The 13,293-nt window shown below is 37.3% G+C and overlaps 2 protein-coding genes across 2 annotated transcripts; both read right to left on the bottom strand.

Moving 5' to 3' along the window:
- Window positions 1-70: 70 nt before the first annotated feature.
- On the bottom strand, window positions 71-2,013 carry LOC122317204 (protein SLOW WALKER 1). The gene has a single exon (XM_043134167.1). It carries the CDS (start codon window positions 1,843-1,845, stop codon window positions 274-276), a length of 1,572 nt encoding a protein of 523 aa, XP_042990101.1. The 5' UTR covers window positions 1,846-2,013; the 3' UTR covers window positions 71-273.
- A 1,556-nt stretch (window positions 2,014-3,569) lies between these two features.
- On the bottom strand, window positions 3,570-6,451 carry LOC122314842 (pentatricopeptide repeat-containing protein At2g22410, mitochondrial-like). The gene has a single exon (XM_043130463.1). It carries the CDS (start codon window positions 6,306-6,308, stop codon window positions 4,236-4,238), a length of 2,073 nt encoding a protein of 690 aa, XP_042986397.1. The 5' UTR covers window positions 6,309-6,451; the 3' UTR covers window positions 3,570-4,235.
- Window positions 6,452-13,293: the final 6,842 nt, after the last annotated feature.

Raw genomic sequence — 13,293 nt, 5'->3', positions numbered from 1 at the left:
CGCCACCTATCATTGTGTTGTACATTCGGAGATCATAGAAGAACACAACCTAAAAGGTATCGAATAACAATTGTCAATGGAAAGAACGACTTTGATATGATAAATCTTAACAAGTAACTAAAGTTCCTCACAAAATTGATAAGAAAACACAGTAAATTCTCATGAAACAAAATTGCAGAACTTTCAGTTGGCATGACAACAAAGCTGCAAGCAGGTAAATAAATAATACAGCTACATCATAAAACCGGGAAATGCAATATAAGTGTCATGTTTTCATCTCCTCCCAGCTATCCTCAACAAAGGAGAAATGATACCCTGTATCTCTTGCAATGAGTGTTGTATCCGTATCTCCTCCTCAACAGACCGCTTAAGGTTTCTAATTTGATCCTTTAAGGCCTCAGAACCTCTAATATCTTCAATCCGCATTTCAAGCACCTTCTTCGTCAACCCCATCAACAAACTAGAGTATCTTGGCACCGTTGTGTACTTATGCAAGAACATCAACAACAATCCAAGCTCCTCATTGTTCAAATTCTCAACACATTTGAACAATTTCCTCCTTGCCACCAATTCCTCCATCACTGCAACCACGTTCTCTGGATTCTTGCCGTCTAACACCGACACCAAAGCCTCCTTATGCCTAAACTTCTTAAGCAACTTATCATGTTCAGCCAACTTCAGCTTTTTTGGCCTCATTACCACATAATCCCCCTCCTTTGGCTTCTCCCCCTGCCCTCTCTGAAAATAGCGAAAATACGAAGGCCTCATAACCCTTCTCTCCTCCTGCCCTAAACTCCAAAAACTCCTTACACCACTCTCCACATTCTCCTCCTTTGTTTTCTTCTTCCCAACGTACAGTACCCCATTAGAACTACCAATCACTCTCATCCCACAATCTGGCGAAAACCCAATTGACATAAGTGGTGCCGGGAACCGCATGGAATGCGTGATTTTCATCCTACCATAATCAAAAACTTTCATATACCCATCCAATCCCACACTCAAAACCCTATTCTCCCTCCCCTCTTCTCCACTAACCTTCCCAGCTCTCCCTACACAAATGGAAGTAACTGTCTTGGTATGACTCTCCATTGAAAAAACCATTCTCCCACCGCCAATCAAGTCCCATATCTTAACCGTATTCCCACCTGCCGTAGCAACTAGCCCCCCAGAAGGCAAAAATATCACATCCTCCACGGGTTTTCCATGGTTCACCTCCATAACCGATTTGGAATCGGCTACTCTCACATCCCATAGCTTAACCGTATGATCATATGATCCAGTCACACACAATTCATGACTAACAGGTGAAAAGTCACCACTACGTACATAATCCTTATGTCCCTGAAGCTCTAATATTGGCGTCTCGGTGGCGACATCCCAGTACTTAACGAGGGCATCGTCGCCGCCAGAGACCAAATGGAGCTTATCATGAACTGGGTATTTAACAAAACGTACCGGGCGTGTGTGGGACCGGAGTTTACGCAATGGGGTCCGGGTTTTGACATCGAATACTTTAATTAGTCCGGAGAGATCCGAGGCAGCAATCAAGAGGCCGTCACAGCGAAAGGAGGCGGAGGAAACGACGTCGGAGAAAGAGGAGATAGTGGAGGAGGGAGAGAGTGTCTGTGGGCTGAAGAGGGTAAGCGAGGTCGAGTAGGTGGCAGCGAAGGGGTGTGGAGTCGTGGGAGAAAAGTTGATGGAGGTGACAGAGGATATGAGGTTTGGGATTTGGTGGGTTTTGAAGGAGGACCAGTACTTGGACTCTGGGGTTTGCTTGGGGGTTCTGGGTTTGGGTTTGAGCTTGGGTTTCACAGGTTTAAAGCTTGAACTTGGTTCCGCCATTGAAGGAGGATTGTGGAAGCTCAGAAAAGTTGCGTTAGGGTTTTAGACACGGGAAGAAGAGTTGTTGTGGGGTTTAGAGTGTAAATGGAGAGGTCGCCGCTTGGCTCCCCGTTGAAGCCTGTCTAGGGTTTTGGAGACGGATCGCCAACCGTCTGACGTAAAAACACCATATTTTTAATTTTATACCTCAATTTCCAATATAATAAACAGTCATCAGTATCACTAAATTCCTCAATTTCATCACGCCTTGTGTGTTGGCTGAATTTATTAATTAATTTACTTTTTTTTGTAAAATTAATAAAAATTTTATGTACAGTTATATTTACGTATTTTTTTTCGCACTCAACTGATATGATTAATTACGTATTAAAAAAAATTAATACAACTAATTGTATTAGTGGAGTGTACAAAAAATACACAAAAATAACTGTATATAAAATTATTCCTTTCGATAAATAACTTTTTTTATAAATACATATCGAATTATTAAAGAGAAAATTAATAAATACCTTAACATTATACTATACTACTAGATATGATACATTTTTAAGTGGCTTTTAGACATACAATATTAGTTAAATATGCAAAATTAATAAATAAAGGAAAAGTCTATATGCAACCGCAAGATATCCCCTTCGCGGCCTCGCGTCTATGTGGCATAAAGAAAATGATGCATTCTTTCGTACAAAATCCCTCCCTATTCTCTCATCCTTCTCCTTCAATTTTTTGCTTGTTGTTTCGTCGCATCACAACAACCTCGCTGCCTAGCCTCATGTCAACCACCGAGAGCTTGCCAACTTTCCAGTAGCCTCCACGTTTTCCTTCCTCAGCCGCAGGCGAAGCCAATGCCACCATCACACATGGAAGCTAACGCCATGGACCACCGCCTGAAATCAACCATCTACCATTGATCTTCATGCCAACTGCTCCTCCACGGTAAGACAGAACATGACCAATTAACTCTGTTTTTACTGGTAAAAAGCAGAGCAGCTTTTACATTAAGCAACTTCTTGGCAAGCTGCCCATCCTCCTCTTGCCGTATGTTCACCGTCGCCCAGCTGCAGGACATGGCCAGTGGAGTAAAGAACAATATTTTCTTGTGTATTAACCAAGAAAATCCAAAACCCAAAACCCAGTGGAGTAAAAAACCATGGATTTGTTTTATCTGGGTCAATAGTAAAGAGACTAACCCATTGGGGCCGAAATCGCGAGATTGAAGACGATAGAATTAACGCCTCAGTGAAGGACATTCTGAAATGGGATTCATAAATTTGTCGAAAAAGAATGAACAAAAAAAAAAATTATGGATTTTTCTTGAAGGGATTTTTCTAAGGATGAGGACAATATCTGGGAAGTTTCTTGTGGAGGTCGATAAGTTGGTCTAGGCCTTGGAGTTGGAAGGGACCCGTTTCTTCGGTGTGTTTTTATTGAATCTTGATACGGTTTATTGACTTCAGTAGCGTTTTCAATCTTGAGAGTATTTCAGGAGCTTTTAGTTCAAGGTTCTAGATATGTAGGCTTCTACTATAATGTGAACTGTGAAGCCCATGAGTTCATCTTCTTCATAGGAACTCACTGCTTAGTTTGTGCTCGCTTTATTCAGCAAATTTCCAAAACCATCGAATGGCTAGAAGATTAATTTATTTATTAAAAAAATCTCTATCAATCAATATCCCAAGAACTAAAAACATACATTTTTGTAATAAAAATAAAGATACTTAAACTAAACATAAAAATACTTAATACTTCTCATTGAAGTGTGCCCAGAAACAAGAAATCCATTAAAGAAGAACAAAAGACTAGCTACTGTGAAATCCATCAAAGAAGACCCACAAACAAGAAAATGATCGTATATGTACCCAGGAGAAATGCCGATGAAGACCCAATAATACTGATAAAGACCCAAAAAATACCCAGAAGAAATGCTGACTAAATCTCTCACCCACCCTGTTGCGACTTAGAGCAATGGGTACGTGATGACGGCGACCTCAACAATCAGATGGTTTAAGCAATGGAAGACGGCACGTTAGCGACGGCGTTCGATGTCTCTGCTTTTCATGATTTCTCTGCAATGTTTCATCAAAATAATTTTCTTCCTCGCGCAGCTTGTTTCTGTTTTAAGCTTATTATTTTTTTATTATTATTTTAATTGCCACGTCAACCCCGGGGCCGCGGCGGGGTTATTCCCCGGGGGTATGTAGCAGTTCTGTTTTGTAAAACTACGCCTTTTCCATTTTAGCCACATCGGACGCGATGCCAAGGCGGGGCTACGGGCCGGTTGTCCATAGCATTTTTGCCTACCACCAGTTGTTTAAGGCCCGAAGACCGTGGTCCATGTTATGTGCTTTTTGGTCAACAGATTCTTCTAAAATCTTTTCTGAATCTTTTTTTTAAAATTCTTCTGAAACCTGTAACTCATCACAATCCATATGAAAGTTTATGAGTTTGTCGTCATTAGGCATACAGTCCTCCAGTTTGCACAGTAAAAATATTTGGTTTGATACTCTATATATCTCTTCAGATTGAGGGTGTGATTCATCAGCAACCAAAAAGTCATGAAACTCACCCTTGATCTCAATCAAGCTACGTCCAGGACTCTTCTTGACACCCCTCTCTCTCATCATACTTCTCACCATCCTTACATCACCCCATCTTCCCTCGTGAGCCAAAATATTTGCCAGTAATGAATAAATGCCACTGTCTTCAGGATCCAACTCTAACAGCTTATAGGCAGAAACCTTAGCCAGCTCGACATTCCCGTGCATTCTACAAGCATTAAGAAGAGCACCCCATGCTGCTACACTTTCCATTGGCATTTTTGCTATTAATTCATAAGCTTCTTCTAGTTGCCCAATTCGACCATACAAATCAATCATGCAAGCGTAATGTTCAACTTTTGGTTCTATCCCAAAATTTCTTTTCATGCTTTTGAAATAGTCTTGACCTTCTGAAACTAAACCCCCATGACTGCAAGCTGACAACACACCCACAAATGTGATTTCGTCTGGCCTAAATCCCAATTGGGTCATCTGCTCGAACAGGACAAGGGCTTTTGTAGCATGTCCGTGAGATGCATATCCGGTAATCATGGAATTCCAGGAAACCAAATCTCTCTCCACCATTTCATTGAAGATAGTTGCAGCCGCATGAAGACTCCCACATTTTGCATACATGTCAACAAAAGCATTTTCCAGAATCAAACTAAATTGAATCCGCTTTTGATGGATATAATAGTGGTGAATCCATTGACCCAAATCCAATGAACCCAGTTGACCACAAGCAGAAAGCACACATACCAAAGTGTTTTCTGTTGCCGCCAATCCTGCCTCTACCATGTCAAGAAATAATTTCAAAGCTTCCTTTGGTTGATTATTTTGAGAATAACCAGCAACCATTGCATTCCAAGAAATCACGTTTCTCACGGGCATGTCATAAAAAAACTTCCTTGCCAGCTCCAATTCCCCGAACTTTGCATACCCATTAACCATACTAGTCCATGAAAACACATCCTTATTCTTCATGTTGTCAAAAATCTCCCTAGCAGTGACCAAACTACCACATTTTACATACATATCCAACATGGCGTTTTGCAAGTTCGGGCTCCAAGAAATTTTTTTCTTTTGTATGTATTCATGGATACTTTTCCCCATACTTAATTCCCCTTTCAGTGAGCACGCCGAAAGTACTGCAATCATGGTAACCTCATTTGGCTCAACATCACTCAGCAGCATCAGATTGAACAATTCCAAGGCCTCATCCGAGAAATTATGCACCACATACCCATCAATTATTGAGGTCCAAGTAACAACATCCTTCACCAGAGTTCCATCGAACATTTTACGCGCAAAATCCAAACACCCGCGCTCAGCGTAGAAATGAACCAATCCATTTTGTACTATCAAATCCGAACTAAAACCCATCTTACAAATCCTACAGTGAACTGATTCCCCCTCTGAAATTGCACAAAACTGCTCGCACACCTTGAGCGCAAAAACAAAGCTCCGGCGGTCCATTTCGACGCGTTCTCTTACCATACGACGAAAAAACCAAAAACCTACAGTGGGAATTTTAGCTTTACCGTAGCCTCTGATCATCGTATTCCATATGTAAGTATTGGGCTTTTCGATTTGAGAAAAAAGCTCATGGGCATAATTAACGTCACCGATGTCAGCAAGAGCACAAAAGGCTACGACCCGGCTCACAGGGAATGTGTGAGTAATGAGGCCATTGACGGTCATGCGGGCTTGAATTTGCTTCAGTTGGAGCATGGTCGTGCATGACTCCATGATTAGCAGAGTAGGGTTGGTGATGATAACATTGGTGGTTGAGTTCCATTTGGGTCTCCTGGTGGAGATTGAAGAGAATGGCCTGAGAAAGTGGAGTACTACTTGGGGCTTGAGAGTGAAAGCAGAGAGAAATAGCAGTGAGGTTGAGTTCTGAGTACAAGGGAGAAGGGGTTTCATGTGAAGTTGGAATGGAGCGGGCGTTGAAATGCATCACGGAGGTGCGGATGCAGGGCGTTGTACTGGCAAATACCTGGCATTAATAAATTGTTCTTGTATAAATTGTTCAGGGCTTGGGCAAAAATCCCATTGCGTTTATTTAATTAATAAAAAAAACTTTTTGTTGGCATACTTTGACCATATCTGAACGAACAGTCGAGCCATTTGGATCCTCGGTAGCAGCATTTGTAGATGCCTCGAACTCAAAATTGCACAAAGCCATTTTGACAATTTTGTAGATGTGACAATTATGTTAGTTAGGAAAGCCGTTTTAGAAATTGTTGTGATTAATTGTATAAATAAACGTTGTCATCGTTGTTTAGGTATTGTATAATTGTAGTGGTAAGAAACGATTCGTTTTGATAATAAGAGGTATAAAATACACACGAGTTGGAATAGAGGCTAATTTTAGTTGATTGATCAATTTTCTCTATTTCTCTCTCTCTTCTATCTTCTTCTTACGTTCTCTCTCTAGTTCTTGGATTCTTGGAGAGTGACTCCCTCAAAAAAATCACAGTACTAGTGAGTCCATTACAATTGATATCAGATTGTCAGAGTACCATAGTTGAGGGTACGCGATCCTATGTCCAGATTGTTGATTCTGTTAATCATCTTTGGCAGCAGCAAGAGAGGTAGTAGAAGCAAATTGAGGATACCATTACAGTGTTAGTGCAACAGCAAAAAATGGATAGAGTTGACAAGAAAAATCAAGATAAGACGTTTTCCAAATTGTTGCAGCAAATTTCAAGACCTTTTTGCAGTGGATAAGAAGGTAACGGTGGGCGTAAAGCTAATATGAATTAAGGTGTAGGTGAGTATTGTGATATGGGTGACAGAAGTTTTTCCAAATGCATCAAATTGGGTTTTCTAAGATTTGTGGGTAAGAAATCTTCTGCTTGAATTTATTGTGCTAATCAGTACTTTTTTATTATTAAGACTGTAAATAAACCAGTTTGTTCAATAGCTTGCTTGTTACTCAACCGGTTAAACTTAAATTGAACTCGACTTATGAAAAAAAAGATAGATAGTGAAAGCAGATACTCGCTCGATTAGTAATGACACATACTTGACTAAACTCAACTCGACTTGACTAAAGCTCATTAAGGCCCGTTTGTTTATATCCGATTTGACTTTTTAGCTCGATTCTATTAAAACTCATTCATATATTGATAAATATATACATACACTTATGTGTATATACATATATATATATATATCTATTAACTAATAATATAAGTATAACACTTTTATAATTAAACATATAATATGTAACCTAATTACTTATGCATATATATTGAACATGCTTCATAACTATATTTTATAGGTTGTACAATAATTAGTTGATAAAATTTAATAATTTTATATAGTAGTATATAGGAACCAAATATGAAATAGATATATGCTATCATATTATGCGTATATATTAATAATTTATGTAGGCATATAATATATTGTTATTATGGATAAATATCAACTAGACTAATATATTATTTTTATTTATCTAATTTACTAATTATTAAATATTATTCAAACTATAAAAAAATAAACAACTCGAGTCGAGCTCTAGCTCAGCTCTACTCGAGCTAGTTTTTTGGACGAGTTCAAGCTTAAGTTCAAGTTGAGAGTTTAGCTTATCAAGTCGAGCTTAAACAAAGCTTAAATAAAAATTTCGAGCTCGAGCTCGAATTTTTATAGTCAAGCCAAGTTTAGCAAGCCAAAGATCGGTTTGGCTCGGCTCAATTATAGCCCTATTTATCATCAATTGCCACCAGGGCAGAGAATCTTTCTGGCTTCATTTCATATCGATGAGGAAGCTTCATATGATTTCAAGATGCAAGTAAGGCTGGTGCATTTCATTCTTGAGAAGAGTTTACTCAGGTTGTGCAGATCAGGTTTGGATCATTTGTTTATGATGATCCAATGGAAGCTCTTACTAGACTGAAACAAGTAAGTTCTATCACTTCTTATAAAGCTGAATTTGAGTTGGTCTCTAATAGAATTAAGGGGGGCTCAAAGAAGAATAAACTTATTTGTTTTTTAAGTGGTTTGCATGATGAAGTTAGACTACCTATGCAGATGCTAAATCTCACCTCATTGAATGATGCTTTTGGATTAGCTAAAATCCAAGAGCAATATATTTGGAGTACAAAGAAAGTTTGGCATAGTAGTAGTTCACTTGACTCTCATCAACACAGTTCTGAAGGGGCAGTCTCTAGAAATGGTCAATCAATTTTGAGCATGCAGTCTTTGCCTATTGTAAAGCTACCTTACTAGAAAATTTCTAAAACTCAAATGCAAGAGATGAGGAAGAAAGACCTTTGTTATTTTTGTGATGATAAGTGGCATCAAGGCCATAAATGTGTAAAGCCAAAGCTTTATTTGATGGAGGGTATGGAGATCCTTAGTAGCATTAGTTTTGAAACAATTGATGGGGAAGTTGTTCTTTATAATGTGGTTAATGATATAGATGAATATGCAGATATTGCCTCTATTTCATTCCAGGCCATGGTAGGTACTCCAAGCCCTCAAACAATGAGGGTGGTAGGGCACATTAATAAAAATAATGATGATAATTTTAATTGATATAGGTAGTACCCACAACTTTGTGGATACTGCAATTGTGTCGTGATGCAATTTTCCCTTAGTGATAGAAAATCTCATTTAAGTGAGGGTGGCCAATGATGACATAATGAGTAGTATAGGTAGATCCTTGGGGGTTGGGGTTAGTATACAAGGCACTATGTTTTCAACTTATTTCTTTGCCTTGAACTTGGGAAGCTATGATGCAGTCTTGGGTGTTCAATAGTTGTTATCCTTGGATCCTGTACTTTGGGACTTTGTGACATTAAAAATGGATTTTTGATATAGAGGTAAGAAGGTTTGCCTCAAAGGCCTCAAATATGCCACTAATTTAGTAGATAATAAAGTGCTTTCTAGTATCACAAAAGTGGGGTCTAAGTGTGGTACAACTTTTATCTTCTAAAGATGCTTTCACAACAACCTATAGTGAAAAGGGTGATTTTTGAGTTACTGCAGAAATATAATAAGGTTTTTAATGAGCCTTGTGGTTTACCCCCTCAAAGATCTAGAGACCATCAAATTGTGCCAATAAGTGTTTGACCCTATAAATACTCCCTATTTTCAGAAAATAGAAATAGAAATATAGTAGCAAATCTATTGAAGTTTGGGTAATCAGACTCATTTAATCTCCATTTTCTTCTCCAGTCTTGTTGGTCTGAAAGTCATATGTGTCTAAGCAATTGTGCATTGATTACAGGATCTTAAATGAGGCCACTAGCAAAGATAAGTACCTCATACCAGTGGTGGATGAGTAGTTAGATGAGCTATTTGGTTCCACTGTGTTTTCAAAGTTAGACTTGAGGTCAAGTTATCATCAAATTCATATGAAAGCTGAAGATGTGTGAAAGACAGCTTTTAGAACATATGAGAGACATTATAAGTTCATTGTCATGCCATTTGGCCTAACTAATACTCCCTTAACATTCCAAGCACCTATAAATGATGTGTTCAGACTATATTTCAGACTTTTTGTTATAGTTTTCTTTGATGATATTTTGGTTTATGGCAAAGATTGGCAGTCTCATTTCACATCTGGCTACTGTGTTGGAAACGTTGGAGAAAAACCAATTATCTGCAAAGAAATCTAAATGTCATTTTGCTTGCAATGAAATTGAGCACTTAGGATATTTGATTTCTAAAGATAGAGTGAATGTTGATACTAAAAAGTTGGAGGCTATGTTAACTTGGCCAACCCCAAAAAATATCAAGTCATTGAGGAATTTTTTTGGGAATGACAGGTTACCATAAGAAGTTTATTAGAAGTTATGATTTTGCATCGACTTCCTTATTGAAGAAAAATGCATTTAAGTGGTCTACAGAGGCAACAAAGGCATTTGAGTAGTTGAAACATGCTGTAACTAGCCCTCAAGTATTGTCCTTACCTGATTTTTCATAGAAGTTTGTCTTGAGTGTGATGCTTGTGGTGTTGGGGCGGGTGTAGTTTTAATGCAAAATCAGAAACCTAGAACTTTCATTAGTCATGCTCTTAAAGGAAAGAATTTACTTGTTTCCAACTATGAAAATAAGTTATTGGCCTTGGTGATAACTGTAAGGAAGAGGAGACCATATTTACTTGGCAGTGCATTTATTATTAAACCAACCACCATAGTTTGAAATATCTCTTGGAACAAAAAGTTGGAACAGCTGCTTAACAAAAATGGATCTCGAAGCTAATGGGGTATGAGTTTTCCATTAAATTTAAGAAAGCGGATAATCAATAAGGTAGCTGATGTATTATCTAGGGTTGATGTCTCAGGTGATGATGATGTAGCACAACAACAAAATCAAATTGTTACAAAGTGGTTCACCCTCCACTACTTCCTTCACTCTTAAACATGGCATTTTGTTTAAGAAGGGAAGGATATATGTTCCAAAATGTCCTGAACTGAAAACTAAGATTTTGAATTTTGTTCATGCTTGCCCTACTGCTAGTCACTTGAGATTTCAGAAATCATTACAGTAGGCCAAGAGTATTTTTATTGGCCAAGATGGAAGAAAGATGTGAATCAATATATTAGAGAATGTGAGACTTGTCAGATAAACAAAGTAGATAATGTCCACCCTATTGGATTGTTACAACTCTTACCAATTTCTCAACACATTTGGTCTGACCTTCTATGGACTTTATAAAAGGTCTACCAATTTCTAAGGGTTATTCATGAATTATGGTGGTTGTTGACAGATTGCCGAAATACTCTCATTTCATGGCCTTAAAGCATTCTTTTACAGTTACAAATGTTGCCTCCCTCTTCTTTGATCATGTCTTCAAATTGCATGGAATGCCACAGACCATAGTGTCTGATAGAGGCTCATCTTTTATAAGTTCCTTTTGGAATGAACTCTTTAAGTTGCAAAGGGTCATTCTATCTAACTCAAAGTGATAGGTAGATTGAGGCTGTCAATAAGTGTTCGGAGCATTTTTTAAGGAACTTTACTAGTGATAAGCCAAGGCAATGGGCTGAGTGGTTGACACTTACTGAGTGGTGGTATAACACCACATTCCATACTTCTACCAAGTTGACTCCTTAGCAGTTTATGGCAAGCCTCCCACAAAGTTGTAGCAGTATATTCCAGAAATTTTACATCTAACCAAGCAATAGAGGATTTGTTATAGTCTAGGGATCAAATTCTGCTCATTCTTAAACAAAATTTAGTAGCAGCTCAAGAGAGGATGGAGTTCCAGTATGAAAAGGGAAGAACTAAAAGGGAATTTGCAATGGGAGAATGGGTTTATTTGAGACTCCAGCCTTATAGGCAACATTTTTTACTAGTCAAACGTAATCTAAAAATCTCTCCAAGATTCTTTGGACCCTTTCAAACTGTTGAACCCAAGGTTTCAATATTTGTATAATTATATATCTACACATAGATTTTGATGATAACAAATGAATTCAAAAAATAAAAAAGTCTCAAATTCAAGTTGTCTACACAATGGAGTTAAGCACATCAAGGAAACAAACATGAGCAAGAAGGGAACAAGTTCACATTAAAGTCATAGAGTAATATTTTAAATCTCTTAAAAATTCAAAATTAGGATTAAGGCTCAAAATTAATATTTTATCATAAAAAATTAAAATACATTTTCTATATGTGCATGAATATTTTAAAAATTAAATTTGAAAATTTTGAAAGATGATTAATTGTCATCTTTCACATGTGCATACCTTGATTAAAGGGTTGAATTTTGAAAATATTAAAGATGATTGATTGTCATCTTTCACATGTGCATGTTTTATTTGAATATTTTTAAAAGTGATTGATGCTTTTTTTGACTTATGCAAAAGGTAGATGATTTTGTTTCAAATATTTGAAAAGTAAAGTGTGCTCTTTTTGTCATATGCAAAAAATAAAAGATTAGGTTTGAATTTTTTGAAAAGTAAAGTGTGCTCATTTTGTCATATGCCAAAAGTAAAAGATTAGGTTTGATTTTTTGAACAGTAAAGTGTGATCTTTTTGTCATATGCCAAAAATAAAAGATTAGATTTGAAGTTTTTGAAAAATGAATGATGTTGTCTTTGACAATTGAAAAAGAAGAACCTTTTATTTGAATTTTTTGAAAAAGTGAATGATGTTGTCTTTGACATGTGAATATTTTTAAATTTGAATATGAAGTTTCATATACCTATAAATAGATCATTTGAGAGCTTCACATTCACAACACCAAGAGCATATAACATTCATTCAAAGTTTTCATTCTCTCTTCTCTAAGCATTGAGCCTTAATCCTTGTTCATTTTGAGAGATAGTTTGTGCTGTATTGTTCTTATTTCACTAATTGAGAAGTGTTTTCTGATAACTTACCCACTATCAGCTCTTGTATCAGTAAAAGGGTGTGTATAACCCTTGTGCGTGTAGAAAGTGTTCTACACAGGGAATAGTTGAATCACCACATGTAAGGTGATTGCAAGTGTAGAGGTGTTCTATACGGATCCTTTGTAGCGGTGTTGTTCAAAGTTGTAATAAGTTTCTATCTCCACCTGAAAGAGGTTGAATAGTGAATTTGGGGATCCTCAAGGGGTAGCTTGAGGCGAGGACGTAGGCAGTGGGGCCGAACCTCGTTAGCATACTGAGTTTGTTTCTCTCTTACCCTTACTCTTTATATTTATTACTATTTCGTATTTTGTTTGTATTTTATATTGTATATTTGATTTATAATTGTTATTTTTTTTAAATACAACTCAATTCACCCCCCCTCTTATGTTAGTTATCTGGGCAACAATTGATATCAGAACTAAGAGATTTATTATAAGATTAACTGTCTTTTGAGTTAAAATCTTATGGCTAACATTGCAGCTTCATTTGGTGAAGATCAATCTAGCAGTCGGCCTCCACTCTTTTGTGGAGATAATTACTCATTCTGAAAAGTT

The sequence above is a fragment of the Carya illinoinensis genome, chromosome 7 (genome assembly GCF_018687715.1).
Source record: "Carya illinoinensis cultivar Pawnee chromosome 7, C.illinoinensisPawnee_v1, whole genome shotgun sequence".
Lineage (NCBI taxonomy): Eukaryota > Viridiplantae > Streptophyta > Magnoliopsida > Fagales > Juglandaceae > Carya > Carya illinoinensis.
This window is presented reverse-complemented; position numbering and strand designations above follow the sequence as displayed.